At 41.0% G+C, this 18,311-nt stretch overlaps 1 protein-coding gene across 12 annotated transcripts in view; it reads left to right on the top strand.

The window, feature by feature from the left end:
• The window catches only part of LOC122556090 (LIM domain containing preferred translocation partner in lipoma), a 376,029-nt gene that overhangs the window by 312,082 nt on the left and 45,636 nt on the right, over positions 1-18,311 (top strand). For all 12 annotated transcript variants that reach the window (XM_043702536.1, XM_043702544.1, XM_043702540.1 and 9 more), the window contains 2 exons: positions 1,694-1,889; positions 15,440-15,609. In XM_043702536.1, coding sequence (XP_043558471.1) covers positions 1,694-1,889; positions 15,440-15,609 — 366 coding nt within the window. The remainder of the gene's footprint in view (positions 1-1,693; positions 1,890-15,439; positions 15,610-18,311) is intronic.

An 18,311-nucleotide genomic window follows, 5' to 3' on the forward strand; every position in this document is an offset into this window, starting at 1 on the left:
CCAACATCCTCTTCCCCTCCGTAGTCTCTCCATCCTCTTACTCTCTCCCTCCGCCCTCTCTCCCTTCACATTCTTCCCATTACACTTTGTCCCTTATGGCCTGTCCCTTGTGGCTAATCCTGTAGTCCATACACTTGGACTCAGATCTCCCCTTGTTGCCCTGAAGTTTCCGAAGAATTCAAATCCTGATTTACTTTTTTTTTTAAAAGAGTTTTTTATGGAGTTGTGAGTGACATGAGCTAGGTCATGAAATGTATGTTTCTTTCAATAAAATATAACGGCCCCTTTAACAAGCAGCTTTGGGGAGATCTGTCTGTGGGTGTTCAGCCAGGAACAGTCCTAGGCAGATATTTCAGGGTCTCTGCTGCTGGGATAATATTTACAGCTTTGGCTGGCCTCCCCTGTTAAACCCCTGCTCAGCTGGTTTTCATTTCTAAAGTTTCTGATTCATCATTAACCCCATGAGTTCTCTCACTCTGATGGCATTCCTCATCTTCATGCCTCCCCGGTTGTGTCCCTGGCACCACTTGACTGTTCACCTGATGTTGTAGTCTGTGGGTAATTGCCACAGTGCTTCTCATAAACATCATCAAATACACAGAGCATCAAACCAAGAGAGATACTCGGACAGTCACCCCTTTTGGTCAAAGAGATAGGATTTAAAGAGCATTTTTTCAGGAGGAAGGCCCAGGGGACAGTTCCAAGGCCTAGGACTGAGGCAATTACAAGTATGGCTGTGACTAATGGAGAAACTGCAATCAAGGATGCTCAAGAGGCTAACGTTGGATTAACACAGGCTTTGGAAAGTTAGAACCAAGGCGGGGGAAGGCCGCTGAGATAGAAATGTTACATTTAAGGAAACCTTAATGATTGCAGAGGGAGATTAGTGAATGACATTTTGTAAAAGTTAGGATACAGGCAATAGAGATTTGAATTACTTCCTGCCATCAAATGGCCCAATAGCATGCTTTCCTACCTACATTCTACATTTCTATATTGCAAATAGTGGGCTCTTGGTGTGTGCAACTTGGTGGTGTGCTTCACACATTATAATCATTAGCACGCTTCACAAATACATTCCTGGCTGCAGATTTGCTCCTGTAAGGTAGTGGTGTGATGGTAATGTCGTTGTACTCACAATGCAGATAATGTTCTGGGGACATAGGTACCGCAACCCACCTCAGCAGTGATGAAGTTTGTTTTCAGGAAAAAGCCTGGAATTAAAATCTCACCTAATGGTGACCATGTTACCTTTGTTGTAAAAACCCATCTGGTTCACTAATGCCCTCCACTTAGGAAAGGAAATCTGCTGTCCTGGCCTGGCCTGGCATAGCCAACACATGACTGCAGACCCTCTGTAATGTGGTTGACGCTGGAATAGCTGAAGGGTACCAGGGATACACATCCCACAAACAAATAAGACAAAGGTTTTTAGGATGTCATAATATCGTGAATGCTGCAGATATATGAGACTTCTTGATATAAACAAAGCTGATGATCAGGAGAAATCCCAAACATCACAGCACAAAAACTAGGAAGCTGTCAGCAGAGGTTAGAACTGTGGTGAAACCACAAACCAAAAACATTGGAAAATTTCTGGAATTCCCAGAGAAGTTCTAAGAAGAATTTTTATTTTCTGAATTTAATTCAAAAGTGAATGAATGACCTCTAAATCTTTTTGCCTTCCTTTCAGAATGTCTACCAGCCTCCAGTTCCTGCTCCGGTTCCAGCCCCAGCTCCCGCTCCGGTTCCAGCCCCAGCTCCCGCTCCGGTTTCCACTCCAGCTTCTGCAGTGAGCGCTGCAGGCATGAAACCAGAGGATGAGCTTGAACGTTTGACTAAGAGGATGCTGTACGATATGGAGAACCCACCATCAGATGATTACTTCGGTAAAGAACTGAATAAAGGGTTTACTTGATCCAAATCCAAATGAATTTCCGAATGTCCCATTCACTGCAATATTTCATTTACTCATGGGATGTGGACTTCGCTAGCACTTACTGCAAATCCTTAAGGCCTTAGGGAGGTGGTCAGCTGCCCCCTTGAACTAGTCCACATATCTTATGGGTCCCTAGAATTCTGTTCAGAAGAGAATTCTAGGAATTTAGCTCAGTGACAGGGAAGGAACAGTGATATTTTTCCAAGTCTGGATAAGGTGTGATTCGGAGGGGATCTTACAGGTGATGTCTTTCCCATGTATTTCCTGCCCTAGTCCTTCTAGACAATCATAGTCATGTGTTTGGAAGGTACTGTTGGAGGAGCTTTGCTAAGTAGTTGCAGGGCATAGAATCATAGAGTACAGAGGAGGCCCTTCAATCCATCAAGCCTGTATAACCAAAAATACACAGCTACCTACATGAATTCGACTTTACCACACTAGGTGTAAATGAAAGGAATGAATATTGTAGATAGTGGGATGCCAATTGGTGAGCTGCTTTGTTTTGGATGGTACCAAGCTTCTTGAGTGTTTCTGAATTACATCCATCCAGGCAAGTGACTGATTTGATTCTTGTGGATAATGGACAGGATTTGGGAGAAAGAAGGTGAGTTGTTGGCTGCAGAATTCCCAGCCTCTGATCCTCTCTTGAACCATAGTATTTATATGGCTTGTCTTCAGTTTCTGGTCAGTGGTAACCCCCAGGACATTGATAATGGGGGATTTCAATCATGGTAATATCACTGAATTTAAATTTGAGATGGTCAGATCCACTGTTGTTGGGGGTGAGCAATATGTGATACTTGTGCAGTGCGAATGTTACTTTCCACTTATCAGCTGAAACCTGGATATTGTTCAGGTTTTGCTGCATTTGGACTTGAGCTGTTTTGATCTGAGGAATCAAAAATGGCACTGAGTATTATGCAGATATCAGTGAACATTCCCACTTCAGACCTTCTTATGGAAGGAAGGTCATCGATGAAGCTGCTGAAGGTAGTTGGACCTAGGACTCTAATGTAGGGAACTCCTACAATGATAGCCTTAGACTAAGATAATTTGGAATAGAATTAGTTTTATTGTCACAGGTACTCAAATGAGCACAGTGAAAAGTGAACACGTCGCCACTTAAAGCACCATCTTAGGTACAAAGGTCCCTCGGTACAGCTTCTGCAGTTCAAGTTCTTAGAAAAATAGAGAAGTATAAAGTCCAGTATTGTAGATTTAAGGAATAACTTAAAGTGATAGAGATGTACAGCCTGGAAACAGACCCTTCAGTCCAGCTCGTCCATGCCGACCAGTTATCCTAAATAAATCCAGTCCCATTTGCCAGCATTTGGTCCATATCCCTCAAAATACTTCCTATCCATATACCCATCTAAAATCTTTTAAATGTTTTAATGTACCTGCCTCCACAACTACTTCTGGCTGCTCATTCCATACACGCACCACTGTCTGCTGAAAAGGTTGCCCCTTAGGTCCCTTTTAAATCTTTCCCCTCCATCTTTAAACATATGCCCTCTAGTGTTGGACTCCCCCATCCTGGGGATAAAACCTTGTCCATTTCCCCTATCCATGCCTCTTATGATTTTATAAACCTCTATAAGGTCACCCTTCAGCTCCAGGCAAAATAGCCCCACTCTTTTCATCTCTCCCTATAGCTCAAACCCTCCAACCCTGGCAACATCCTCATAAATCTTTTCTGAATCCTTTCAAGTTTCACAACATCCTATAACAGGGAGACCAGAATTGCACACAGTATTCCAAAAGTGGCCTAACCAAGATTCCAACAGGAATCTTGAATCCCTGTTATTTTCCATGCTGGGTAGCAAACCAATCTAAAATAAACTAAAATCCATTTGTGGAAGAGCCAGGCCTCAACTTGACCTCCCAACTCCTATACTCACTGCACTGACCAATAAAAGCAAGCATACTGAGCACCTTCTTCACTATCCTATCTACCTGCACCTGCAGTCTCAAGGAGCTATGAACCTGCACTCCAAGGTCTCTTTGTTCAGCAGCACTCCCCAGGATCTTAGCATGAAGTGTATAAGTCCTGGCCTGATTTTCGTTTCCAAAAGCAGCACCTCGCATTCATCTAAATTAAACTCCATCTAAATTAAGCTCCATCTGCCATTCCTTGGTTCATTGGCCCATCTGATCAAGATCCAGTTTTACTCTGAGTTAACCTTTCTTTGCTGTCTATAACACCTCGAATTTTGTGTCATCTGCAAACTTACTAACCATATCTCCTATGATGGCATCCAAGTCATTTATGAAATGGAGGAAGAAAAAGTTCAGAACAATGGTCTTCCAACCCAGTCCATGCTGATACCCAGGCTTCATTCTGCACCGGGCCTTGACTCTAGACCACACCGGGCTTCATCTCAGAGTTCATGAAGCCAGGAAATCACTCTGGAATCATCTGGAGACCATAAGACCATGCTCCTTCAACAACCGTAATTATCTTCCTTTGTGCTAGTTATAACTCCAATCAGCAGATTTTTCTCCTTGTTTCCATTGATTCCAGTTTTGCTAGGGGTCCTTTAAGACACATTCAGTCAAATGCACCTTGACATCTAGAGCACACTCTCTCTATACTCTAAAATTAAGCTTTTTGTCCAAGTTTAAACCAAAGCTTTATTGCGGTCAGGAGCTGCATGTCCCTGCCAGAATTCAAAATGAGCAATTTAGCATTTCCATCCAAGGCCAGTCTTATCCAGATTCTTAACTACCTTAAAACTAACCCTGTCCTTCTCAGCAACATTTTTCTATGCAGCTATTCTCTTCCAAGGATTTCACAACTCTGTCCTTTGCATAGTCAAAAGTGAAATTAAAAGGATCTCTCTCTAACAACGGGCATTTCCCTTGAGCTTAAGAAAAAGACAAATTTCAAATCTCATGAATGAATCTTGAATCCCTGTTATTTGCCATGCTGGGTCGCAAACCAATCTAAAATCCATTTGTGGAAGTGCCAGGCCTCAACAATTGTTTTTAAAATAAATCACTATGGTTACCAGTTAATAACTCATAAACCAGAAACTGAAACTCACAACGAATAACTTTAAAAATCATTGATATAAATCCCACAGTTCACATCACATAATCATCTGTCAACATGCCTCCTGAGGTTTGACCAGGTGAGATCAACCATGATCCCATTTAATGGCAGAGTGAACTGATGTTCCAATTGGCCTACTCCTGATCCCCTCTTTTATAATCTTAGTGACAGAAAGGCAAGAGGTGTTGGAGTATCAGTGGACATGGAGATGGCACAGAGGCTGCAAAGAATCATGGGGCTGGGTAGACATGTAGAGAGTAAGAATGATCATGAAAGATAGATAGATGGGCATAGGATAGCACAGGGAGAATGAGCGGCTATTGGTGTTGATGCAGGGCATCGGGCATAAGGAATGAGACATTGAGAGGATGAGGGAAATTTTATGTTTTAATCTTTACATTTAAACTTTGATCACAGTATCAGATTCCCCTGGCAGACTTTCCACCCCCTCAGGAAACTAGCAACCTCTTCCCCTTCCCAGGTCACCTGTCCTGACTCCTAACCTAGCCCACATCACCAAACTGAAAATGAGAAGTGTGGACAGACATTTTTAAAGGTCAATGTTGAGATATCTACCTCTCAGCACACTCAACCCCAGCATGAAATTCTGGTCCAATATCTCGATTTTTGAAGTCCAAGGTCTCACTCATTAAAAATGTCCTGCCATTTGTAAAGATCGATGAATGTGAACTCTAGGTTCCTCTGTCCCAAAACAATCTTAAGAACTCTGTCAGTAAGTCTGTATTGTGTATCCTTGTCCCTTCAGCTACAAGGCATCACCTCACATTACTTGGTATTAAATTCTGTCTGCCCATTCTGCTGATCTATCTCTGTTCTGTTGCAGTTGATTGGTATCCTTTTTACTTTTTGCCACTAAGTTCTACCCTATATTCCAAGATTGAGATCATTTATATATTGAAGAAAATATAGTGGTCTTGCACGGAGCTTGGGAAACATCACAGTGAAACCCCTGTCCCCAGTGTGAAAAACAACCATAAAAAATGACTCACTGCTTTGTATCCTGGTGCCAAATTTTTTATCGAACTTTGATCCAAACATTCCATAAGCCTCAATTTTATAATCAAGTGTTTTATGCAGTACCTTGTCAAACACTTTCTTAAAACCCACATAGATATCTTCCATCGCATTCTCTGTAACTTCATCAAGCTATTCAGTTTAATTTTTGAAGCACCTTTTAAAAATCTGTGCTATCGCTTGTTAACTACCTCAAACCTCCCCAAGCCCCTGTTCAGTTTTTCTCCCCACCCAAGATTTCCAAAGCCTTACCCACCAAATGATGTTATGCTAACAACCCTGTTGATAGAGGAATAAGAGCTTGTTAAAAATAAAAATAAAGTGGGCATTCTCCTGTAGAAAGCAATTAATAATCTAAAATAAGGAGATGACAGTTGAATTAAACAAGACATTTTGCATGTTTTCACTATAGAAGACAGATAACCAGGGAAGTAGAGAAGGTTTTTAACTAAGTAGTGGGGGCAAGGGATGAAACTTGGGAAGCAATGACTGAAGTTATATTTAGTTTGAAGGAGAGAAGAGGGGTCCAAGACTAGTGGGCACATGTAATAGTTCAGAAGTAGAAAATTAGAAAATGGAAAGGAGGGAACAACTCAAAAAGTAACAATTTCTAAGAGATGTGATACTAAGTAAATTGATGGAGTTGCAGGCTTATGAGTCCCTGGGTCCTGATGGACTTCATCCTAAAGGTCTTAAAATATTTGGCTAGTGAGATAGTTGATGTGTTCGATTTAGTGTTTTCAAGTTTCCTGAGATTTAGGGAAAGGTCTATTTGATTGGAAAATAGCAAATGTAACTTTTTTTTGAAAAGAGAGAAAGAAAGTAGGAAACCAACTGCTAGTTAGCATCTGTCACAGGAAACATGTTAGAAGCCATTATTAAAAATGTTACATCAGGGAGAACTGGTGAATGTACTGTACTTAAATTTCCAGAAGGCATTTGACAAGGTGCCAGATCAAAGGATATTACAGAAAAAACGCTCATTGCATATGTGCTAACATGTTGTCATGGATAGAAGATTGACTGGCTAATAGAAAACAGAGATAAGCAAAAAAGAGTAACTTTCTGAGTGGCAAGATGTAACTTGTGATGTGTGCAGGAGTCAGTGCTGGAGCCTCAACCTTTTGCAATTTTAATAAATAACTTGAATGAAGGGGTGGATGGTCTGACTACTTAATTTTTTGAAGACATAAAGATAGGTAGGAAAGCAAATTGTGTCGAGGACATGTGGGAGCTATAAAGATAGGTTTAGTGATCGGGCAAAGTTCTGGCAAATGGAATATAATATAATGGGGGAAGATGGGAAATTGTCCATCTTGGCAGGACGAATAAAAAGCAAGCATATTATCTGAGAAAGAGAAGAATCTGAGTGACCTCATGCATGAAACTCAAAAGATTAGAATGCATTTACAGAATGTACTTAGAAAAACTAATGGGATGTTATAATTTATTGTGAGGGAGATTGAATACAAAAATAGGGAGGTTGTGTTTTAGTTACACAGGGCACAGGTGTGACCACATCAGGAGTACTTGCACAGTAATTGAAAGAAGGCTGCAAAAGGAGGAAGTTCAGAGAAGGTTTACTGTAGTATTACCTGGAATGAGGGCTAGTGTTATGAGGAAACATTGCACAAATTCAGCTTGTATCCACGGAAGTTTAATCAAGGACAAAATTATCAAATAATGTTATGATATGGTTATGAGCTGGTAACTGTCCATCTAATAACTTGTGAGATCCAGGGCACTTACTAAGAAAAGAAAGCCCTGAAATTCCACAATTTTGAACAAACACCAATAAACTTTCTGATACAATTTAGAGCACTCTTCAATGCAATCTGCACTATATGTATACGACTTCTTTCTAACATCCAGAATTAACACAAGGTAATTTTGTGAAATGGGCTGTGATCAAAATCCTACAGCACAAAAGATATCCCTCCCACAGATTTTTCTGTAACGCCACCTCCCCACCTCTCTCAAAAAATGTGGTAAAATGGTGGGTCATTAAATCTCATTATGCCTCACAAATCTTCACTTCCACTGATCTGGTTTTGAAAAGAGCAGCCCATCACGGACTGTCTCACGGGTTGCTTGTGCTCTGGTAGATCACCCTCCTGTCCTGGGTCAGCACTCCCTTGGACTCTAAAGCCTGCACTCTAGCACATGTTCACCAGCACCACTCCAGCCTGTCACTAATTACTTCTTTCACCAAGTTAAACCTATCCTTAGGTTTTGCCTGAGCACCAATCTCGCTCAGTTACATCCAGTAAGTACTGATAACAGGCTTTTCAACTCTGAATCAGTTATACTGAGCTATTTGAGAGCCACCACACTTCCAGGACCTTTCCTTAACCCTGACTGCAACATCAAGCTGCCTAATAACGGCTAGAACTTGGTCTGAGTCCCAAGAGCACAGAAATAACCAACCTGTCTTGGGATTTAACTCATTGTCCCCCACACAGAGCTTCTGTGGACCTTCCCTGTAAGGCAGTGAAATATCAGCACCTTTAACATGGAGTGCAGTCTTTATCTCTCACTGACCTTCATTCACTATCTGTTGTCTTTTAAACTGCTCTGATCTACTGAACACCTTGCAAGATACTCTTCCCCAGTTGCTGCGCTCCAGTGAATGTTGCCAGCTAGCAAATTCGGAGCGGCCTGACCAATGAATGTTACTAACCGTAAAGGACTGGGTTTTTCAGTACAAAAAAAATTGATATTAACTCAACGGTTTTATCACAAGAGGATGGTTCCTGTTGGGGGAAGCTGGAATCTATGGGAGATTATTGTTTAACAGTCATATGGAGAGCTTTTTTCTCACAGATGACAATGACTGTTGGCAGTCTCTTCCTGAGAATTTGGTGAAAGCAGCGTCTTTAAATATTTTTAAGGTAGATATTGATAGGTTCTTGATAAGCAAGGGGATGAATGTTTGTTGGGGGCTAAGTGGCACTGTGGAGTAATCAGGTCAGCCATGATCTTATTGTATTGCATGGTATGAAAAGGGGATAAGTGACCTACTCCAGTTCCTAAGTGACCTGCTTCAGCTCCTACATTGTATGTTGTCAGTTGCTGAGGACTATTCCTGCATTTTTCTTAAATACTAACAAAATATGCAGATGCTGACAATCTGAAACATAGAAACATCACAAATAGGAGCAAGAGTAGGCCATTAGAACCTGCTCCACATTCGTTATGATCACAGCTGATCCTCGGATGCTGCCTGACCTGCTGTGCTTTTCCAGCACTACTCTAATCTTGACCCTCAATCAACTCAATAGCCTATTCCTGCTTTTCCCAGATATCCTTTGATCCCTTTAGCCCCAAGTGTTCTGTACCACGCTTCTCGAAATCATGCAGTGTCTTAGACTTGACTGCTTTCTGTGGCAGAGAATTCCACAGGTTCACCGCTCTCTGTCTGTTGAAATTTCTCCTCAATTCAGTCCTGAAGAAAAACAGAAAATGCCGGAAATGCTCAGTAACTCTAATGATAATGATGGAGAGAGGAACATTTATGTTTCAGGTCAGTCGTATTTCACCAGAGCCCTCTAAATCTGTTATGTAAAGCAAACAAGGAACAGAAGATTTCCTCGTACATCCAGAATCTGGGATCAAACTCAGATTCCAATGATCAAAGATTTCTGTACCTGGTCCCACAAATCAACATTATTGTCAGTTGTACTGATTGGTGTCACTGAGTGAGAGTAGATTCACAAGTTACCATGCATGCTATTTGCTCATGTACAGTGCTTGATTGACATTGAAGGAATGAAATGTTGGGCAGTTCTACATAATTGATCTGAAATATTACTTTTCTACTCAGTCTGCAATTTGAAAACCTACTGTATAGCTTTAGCACAGTGAGATGAACCGTTGGGAGTGACAGCGCTCCATCCAAACATCCATGTGTCGATATTGTACAATTTGTTTTGTTGAGGCAAAAATGAACATTTTGCTCTGGCAGCATCGATGAACCCAACAGATTACAGCACTCTGCATGTACACTGGGGATGTTGTAGTCGGGTATGCTGGACTGTTGTTTAGCTCATATCATTCCAAATGCTACAATTTCAGTGTTCCAATTATTTTTTCAAGAAAAGAAAGACTCTTCCTAGGTTTGGCAGAGTCCCTGCGTTTCCAGGGAGAGGTTTCACTGTTTGTCTGTTTATATTATTGGAGAACAGCACCATCTCCAAGCGGCTGAAATAGCCTGGCTTTGTTCCATTTTTAAATCTTACAATTTTAAATCTTACAGTTGTACAGCACAGACGGAGGCCATGTGGCTGTGCTATGCTGGCGTTTGTAAGAGCAATTCTAGTATCTCCGTACTCTCCTCTTTCTCCACAGTCTTCAATATTTTCCGTTATAACAATCTAATTCCCATCCTAAAGTTTATTTTCAGACTTCTTTCTTCACTCTTTCAAACCTGCTATAGAAAGGATGCAAAAAAGAATTATTGAGTTATAAGGCTGGAACTTTCTTGCCTGGAGAGTAAGAGGCTGGTGACCTGGTAGAGGTGCATAAAATCATGAGGGGCATAGATAAGGTGAATAGGCAAGATCTTTTTCCTAGGGTGGGTGGTCCAAAATTAGAGGACATTGGTTTAAAGTGAGAGGGAAATATTTAAAAGGGGCCCGCAGGGCAACTTTTTCATACAGTGGGTGGTGAGTATATGGAACGAGTTGCCAGAGGAAGTGATAGAGGTAAGTATAATTATAGCATTTAAAAGGCATCTGGACAGGTACATGGATAAGAAAGATTTAGAGGAATGTGGGCCAAATGGGACCAGTTCAGTTCAGGAAACCTGGTCATCATGGTTGACTTAGGCCTAAAGGTCTATTTCCATGCTATAGGACTCTGTCAATCTATAGGCAATGTATTCAAGATAATGAAGGGGAGAAAAAATAATGTTTTACCTCCCATACAAAGGGTGGCTGGAATTTGAAAGTGGAAGAGCTATGCTTTAGTCATTCAGAGCTGTGGATTGACCCAAACAGGAGTAAGTAAACATTCACTGGAATGATGTCAGGGCCAAACATTTAAACCATTACAAAAGGTCACATCGACTCAGTATTTTCCTTGAGTTTCAAAAATTGACAAGTAATCTAATTGAATTATTTAAAATCAGAATGTATTCAATTAAGTGCATCAAGAGAAACTATTTACGCTAGTGAGAGAAGTCCAGGACAAAGGGAATCATTTAAAATTACATCCACTGTTTGGGGATGAAATCATGGAGCATTCTTGAATGCAAAGAGTCGTGGAAATCTTGAATTAACCCCCAGACATGCTGTAGATATAGGTACGAGTCAGTTGAAGTTTTCTAAATGGAGAACCCGTATGGACAGAGATAAATTGTAACAAATAATCAGCCGTGTACTTTATGGATCATCTTAATCGTGGGAAGGAGGTAGAAGAAGAAATATGCAAACAAACTAGGGAAGTTAGTAAAAGAAAATAAAACAATAATCATCAAAAATTTTAGTGACCCAAAATGAGTTGGCTAGAAAAGCTAAGTAAAAGGGGATAAAAGATTAGATTTTCAAGCTATGTACACATCTTCTTTCTAGCCTAGATATAAAAAGTCCAAAACAGAGGAATTGCTACTCAGTCTGGTTGTGTGGAATGAGTCTGAGTAGATAAAAGAAACATCAGTAGGGGAGCACTTAGTGGCTATAATGTAATATTATTTAAGATATAATCAGGGAAACATAAGTATAAAGCGTGGAGGAAAGCTGATTTTAGGGTTTGAAAGTAAAACTGGGAAAATTAAATGGACAATAATGTAGATCATCAATAAAGAACACAAAACAATGTAATTGAAGTTAATGAATGAACCAACACAAATGAGATAATGTGGATGAATAAAGAGTTAAGGGAGAAGTTATGGGTAAGGGAAAATATAAATAAGTGGGTAGACAACAAGGAAACACATAAGCAGAAAGAATGCAAAAAGTTACAAACAGGTAAAGACAAATTCAAAGAGAATCCACACATATTAACACACTACCACGTTCCTTGTAGGCAAAAGGAATTCATCCATATGTTGCACTTTTATCTTGCAGTTCCTGCTGTAGATAGTAACAGACTCCTACCACTATGTGTAGGCAGTAGAAGGAGTGAATCTTGAATAAAGTGAATAAAGCATCAAACAAACCGCATGGACTTAGAAGGTATCAAGCTTCTTGATTGCTGTTGCATCAGATTCAGGGTCAGATCCCCATAGAGAATGGAGAAACTTTGAGCAGTCAGGAGAGAACACACAGTATATTCAGCCTCTTACCTGCTCTTGTGGTCAGGGTCATGATTTGCTGGATTCAGTTAAACATCTGGTCAATGGTGACTTCAAAAATGTTGTTGGTGGGAAAATAGTTGAGTGGAAAATAAAATACAGGGAAAGGTATTAGGCACCCTGCTGGAAGCATATACACGTTATTATGGGTTACGTGAAAGGAGGTCAGAGGCGTGGAAGGAGGCCTGAGGCAGAGAACATAAAACCAAGGAAGCATTTGCCCAGCATCTAAGTTCATCCATAGTTTTATTATTGAGAACAAGAGTTTGCTTTATGGAGCTTCTGTTACATAAAGAACATTTTGGAACATTCACAGAAAGAGTACAGCGCATGGAGAGTCAGTGAGGAATTGATTAGTGCAGTGGAATGCAGATTTTGTCAAAGACGTATGTTTGACAAGATTTTTAAAGAAGGAATTGCAAAAGTATTAGGGCACAGAAGGAGGCTGTTAGCTCCAGCTTTTCAAATAAGCATCTACACCTCCTGCTGGTCTTTCTTTCCTCTTCAAACTATTTAGCAATCAGAAAGAATCCTTTATAATCTGGAACACATCGATTACACCCTAATCTTTTTAACTCTGGTGCTTTTTCCCTAGACCTTTGAACACTATTTCACCTCAAATAATTATCTGGTGCCTTCCTGAATGCTTCAACTGAATATGCCTCCAACACATTTCCAGACACTGCATTCTGTACCTAACTACTTGTTAAGTGAAAAACATGTTTTGCAACCTCACATTTGCTTCTTTTGTAAATCACTTTAAATCTGTGTCTGCTGGTCCTTGACTCTTTTAAGAATGGGAAGCTTCTTCCTTTCCACTCTATCCAACTGGCTCATGATTTCAAAAACCTTTCCTTGGCCTTCTTGTTTCCAGGGTGAACAGCCTGAACTTCATCAATCCATCTTTGTGACTGAAAGTTCTCATCCCTGCAGCCATTCTTGTAATCTCTTCTGCACTCTCTGCAATGCATTCACATCTCCTATAATATGGAACTCAGAACAATACTCAGAAACCTTGATTGAAAAATGGAGAGATCCAGAGAGCAGAAACCAGAAAACTGAAGGATCTACTCTGGTGACAGGAGGAAAAGAATATATACTTGGATATTGTTTGTGCGAAACATATTAGAACAGTAACAGTGTCACACTGGAGAAACATAACTCATTTTCCACAAACTTCGTGCTCCAGAGCATAAACTCAGTTTTCTAGGCTCCCTCAGTTCTGAAGAAGAGTCATATTGGACTCAAGATATTAACTCTCTTTCTCTCTCCATAGATTCTGCCAGACCTGCTGAGTTTCTCCAGCACTTTCAGTTTCTATGTCAAGCATTCGTAGTATTTTGCCTTTAATTAACTGGAAAAGGTGTGGTTTGGTCATTTCTCACCGGAGTTGAGAAGGTTAGGGGTCAATATCATCGATGTGTTCAGATTATAAAGGGTTCTTCCTGATGGCAAATTGTTTAAAATGAAAATTAAGAAATATTTCATTTGCAGCAGCACCTTGCAAAATAGCTCACTGGCAGAGATTTGTCAAAGCTCAGCCCAACTCTTTTAAATGGCATCACATGAACGGTATTTATTGCCCACTACTAATTGACCGGGAGAAGGTGATGGTGAGCTGACTTTTAAATCAAAGGGTCCCACAATACCATTGGGAAGTGAGTACCACTATTCAAAGTTTGTGAGAAGATTTGTAGCTCGGGTGCTCGTTGTTGTGGTTCTGTTCGCCGAGCTGGGAATTTGTGTTGCAGACGTTTCGTCCCCTGTCTAGGTGACATCCTCAGTATAGTATCTATAAATGCCGGAGGAAACATCACAGAAGCGCTTCACAGGAGGTTCCCAAGCACTGAGGATGTCACCTAGACAGGGGACGAAACATCTGCAACACAAATTCCCAGCTCGGCGAACAGAACCACAACAATGAGTACCACTATTTTGACCCAGTGACACAGAAGGAAATGGGAGATATTTCTGATTCAGGATGATGGATAGCTTGGAGGGGATATATGGTGTGCCATGTATCTGCCACCCTTCTAGGTGGTAGTGGCCATGTGTTTGGAAGGTGCTAGGGAGCCACAGTGTATTACTGCCATGTATCTGTTAGCTGGTACATTCTTTTGCTATTGTGAGCTGGTGGTGAAGGGAGTGCATATTAAAGGTGGTGGATTTGGTGCCAGTGTAGTAGGTTGCTCTCTCCTGGATGGTGTCAAGCGTCTTGTGCATTTTTGGAGATGCACTCATCCAAGCAAGTGGTGAATATTCGATCAAACTCCTGATTTGTGTGGACAGACTTTGGGGAGTCAGGATGAGAGTTAGTTACCATACAATACCTGTTTTTGTAGCCACAATTTTGATATGCGTAGTGCAGTTCAGTTTCTGGCCAATGGTAACCGTAGGTTGTTGATAGTGAGTTGTTCAGTGATGGTAATGCCATTGGACATCAAGTGATGATGATTAGATTCGCTCTGTTTAAAGATGGTGATAGCCTAGCACTTGAGGCATTAGCATAACTTGCCACTTGTTACCACAAACTAGGATATTGTCAGAATGATGTTTCATGTGTACGTGAACTGCTTCAGTGTCTGAGGACTCATGATTTTGCTGAACATTGTGCAATCATTCATAAGCATCCCCCACTCTGACCTTATAAGGCAGGGAAAGTCAAAGATGAAGCAGCTGAAGATGGTTGGGCCTTGGACACTACCATGAGGAACTCCTGCAGAGATCCTGGGAATGAGCTGATTCATCTCCAAGAATCACAATTGTCTTCCGACATAATCTTCACAAATGAAGCTCACGGAAACAACAATTAGATAATGAGCACATAATTCTTTTTTAACCGATGTATTTTGAGGAATAAATGTTAATGTATTGACCAGGACCTTGTGGGAATTGTCTAATTTTCCATTTCCCTGAATTGTGCAGAGGGCAAAGGGGGCCTCAGTTTAATATCGCATCTGAAATACAGCTTCATGGTATAACTAATGCTTCAGCATTTACCCTGAACAAAACATGTTAGTGCCTGTACATGACTGGCAATAACAAATAGAATGTCTTAATTATTCACTTGTTTCCTCCATCTGATGGCCAGGATTTTTACTGGATTCTCTGATTATAGGCTGCTGTAGCCGTTGTGGGGAGAGTGTTGTTGGAGACGGTGCAGGCTGCACTGCAATGGATCAAGTCTTTCATGTTGATTGCTTCACCTGCGTGACATGCGGTCACAAGCTCCGAGGACAGCCCTTCTATGCTGTGGAGAAAAAATCATACTGTGAGCCCTGCTACATTGTGAGTATTACAACTCCTCATTATTACACACAAGAGGGAGGCTTACATCCCAGCTTTAAATAGCAAGAGTTCACAGATCAACAAACTTGGCATTGACGATACTAGCTCTGTTGCTCAATACTAAGAGTTCCTGGCATAAAGAAATCTGCTAGTCAGACATCTAGGAAAGTATGTTTTAGTCAGTCAGTGGAAAGAAGTTTCATTTTGTTGAAGGTTTTCACCTTGTACTCATCAAGCCAGTTTGCAAGAAAAGCAATGTAAGGAGAAACTAACCTTTATACATAACTAGAGAAAAGTGCTGATTAGTCGACAAATAAACTTTGATTGGTAGAGGAATTGCCATGAAGAATACACCAGTTAATGGTATAACAGTTAATTGCCAAGCTTAGTTTAAATTTGAAACCAGCCAATTTGACTTTTGTCAGTGTAATGCTCGAAGAAGTGATAACATCTATTTGTTCAGTTGAAACTGTTGCAGTGCATTTAATTTTTTTTCTATCTGCGAAGACAGGGCCCTGTGTATTCATATCTGGAGCTTCCAGTAATCACAAGTGTGCGATTCTGTGATCCTGACCGACAATCCTAAATTGTTTTCCATATAATTCTTTGCACACTCAGGATTATCCAGCAAATGTTGTTCACTTCCAGAATCACATCTAATGTTGGACATGGTGTTGTAAGTTATGAAAGCATAAATTGACTAAATGCAGTCAGTATCTTGCTTGTTGCAAATAGCCAAAGGAATATGCTTTTGATTTGATTTAAAGTGTTTACGTGTACCTAAGTTCAGTGAAAAACTTAATGATCAGTACAGGCAGATCATAGTAAGCAAAGACATAAGATCATTGAGTGTTTAGGCAGAGTGAGGCATCCAGGTTACACTGCACAGGAGGTCCGTGAAGCAAGATTAACACCGACAAGATCATTATCCCTTCTTTGCTATAGTGCTTCAAGTGTTCATCTAATGCTTCTGAAATGTCTTGGTGGTTCCTGCCTCTACCATCCTTTTAGGGAGTGAGTTCCAGAGATCCACCACCTTCTGGGTAAAAATGTTTTCCTCAAATCCCCTCCTTTTTAATTTAAAACTGTACCCCTCTACCAAGGAGAAAAGTTCCTCCCTGGTTACCCTACCTATGCACCTTATAAATTTGTACACCTCATTCAGCACTCCCTGTCTGCCTCCTGGCTTTCTCTAATCCAAGGAAAATAATCCCAGGCTATGTAGTCTCTCTTCATAGCTAAATCACTCTAATCCAGGCAACATCCTTGTGAACCTTGTTTGCACTTCCTGTTGTGCTACCACATCCTTTCTATAGTGTGGCAACTAGAATTCCACACAGGACTCCAGCTGTGGCCTGACTAATATTTTGTACAGCTCCACCATATCCTCCTTAGTCTTGTATTCAATGTCTTGATTAATAAAGACAACTCCAATCCTTCATAAACGTGAGGTCATCAAAACTCTAATGTCTGTATCCTTTTGTGAACTAAATCCAATGCTCACTGACCCACACTGGCTGCTGGGTGTAGAATGCCTCAGTTTTGTAATTCCTCTTGTTTTCCAATCCCTCCCTAGACTTTCCTATTTTTAGTTCTGTGATCTCTGCCATCTCAAAACCCTCTGAAATCTCTAAATTCCTCTAATTTCTGGCCTTGTGTGCATCTGACATTTTAGTTTGACTTTATTACCTCCACTATTGGCAACTGGTAAAGCTCTAATCCTTGAAATTCCCTCCTTATACCTCTGCAAATATACCTTAAGTTCTCCTTTCACGCACTCCTTAAAACTACATTTTGACCAAGCTTTTGACGATTTACCTTAATATCACTTTGTGTGGCTTAATGACAATTTTTGCCTTCAATACACTCCAGTGCAAAGCCGTGGAAATGTTTTTGTACCTTAAGTGTGTTTTATGACAGCAAGTGGTTATTTTTGTTTGTACCTCATCTTCCTGGGTCTGCAGGCACAGCATGTCTGCATGTGGCGGAGTCCACAGATTGTGCATTGGCCTTCTGAGTCACCTGAGAACCCATCAAACCCAGAGTGGAAATGTCATCCTCATTGTCAATCCCAAGGATCTGCCGAAGAAGAGGTTGTTTGCTTTGAAAAAGTCATACTGACACTCACTTTTGATTTACTGCTTTTCAAACTGAGTAGTTTTTTATTTATTCATTCGTGGCACATGAGCATCTCTGGCTGGCCCGCATGTACTGCCTGTCCCTTGAGAAGATGGTGGTGAACTGTCTTCTTGACCTATTGCAGTCTACGTAATGTAGGTTAATCCACAATGCCATTAGGGAGGGAATTCCAGAATTTTGACCCAGTAACAATGAAGGAATCATAGAACCATAAAATCCTTATACTGGAAACAAGAAGAAAACAAGAGTCTACACCTTTTCCTCCGCTACATCGATGACTGTATCGGCGCCGCCTCGTGCTCCCACGAGGAGGTTGAACAGTTCATCCACTTCACCAACACCTTCCACCCCGACCTCAAATTCACCTGGACAGTCTCAGATTCCTCCCTCCCCTTCTCGACCTTTCTATTTCTATCTCAGGCGACCGAATCAACACAGACATCTACTACAAACCGACCGACTCCCACAGCTACCTGGACCACACCTCCTCCTACCCTGCTCCCTGTAAAAACACCATCCCATTCTCCCAATTCCTTCGACTCCGCCGCACCTGCTCCCAGGAG

Source organism: Chiloscyllium plagiosum, chromosome 13 (assembly GCF_004010195.1).
Source record: "Chiloscyllium plagiosum isolate BGI_BamShark_2017 chromosome 13, ASM401019v2, whole genome shotgun sequence".
Taxonomy (NCBI): Eukaryota; Metazoa; Chordata; class Chondrichthyes; order Orectolobiformes; family Hemiscylliidae; genus Chiloscyllium; species Chiloscyllium plagiosum.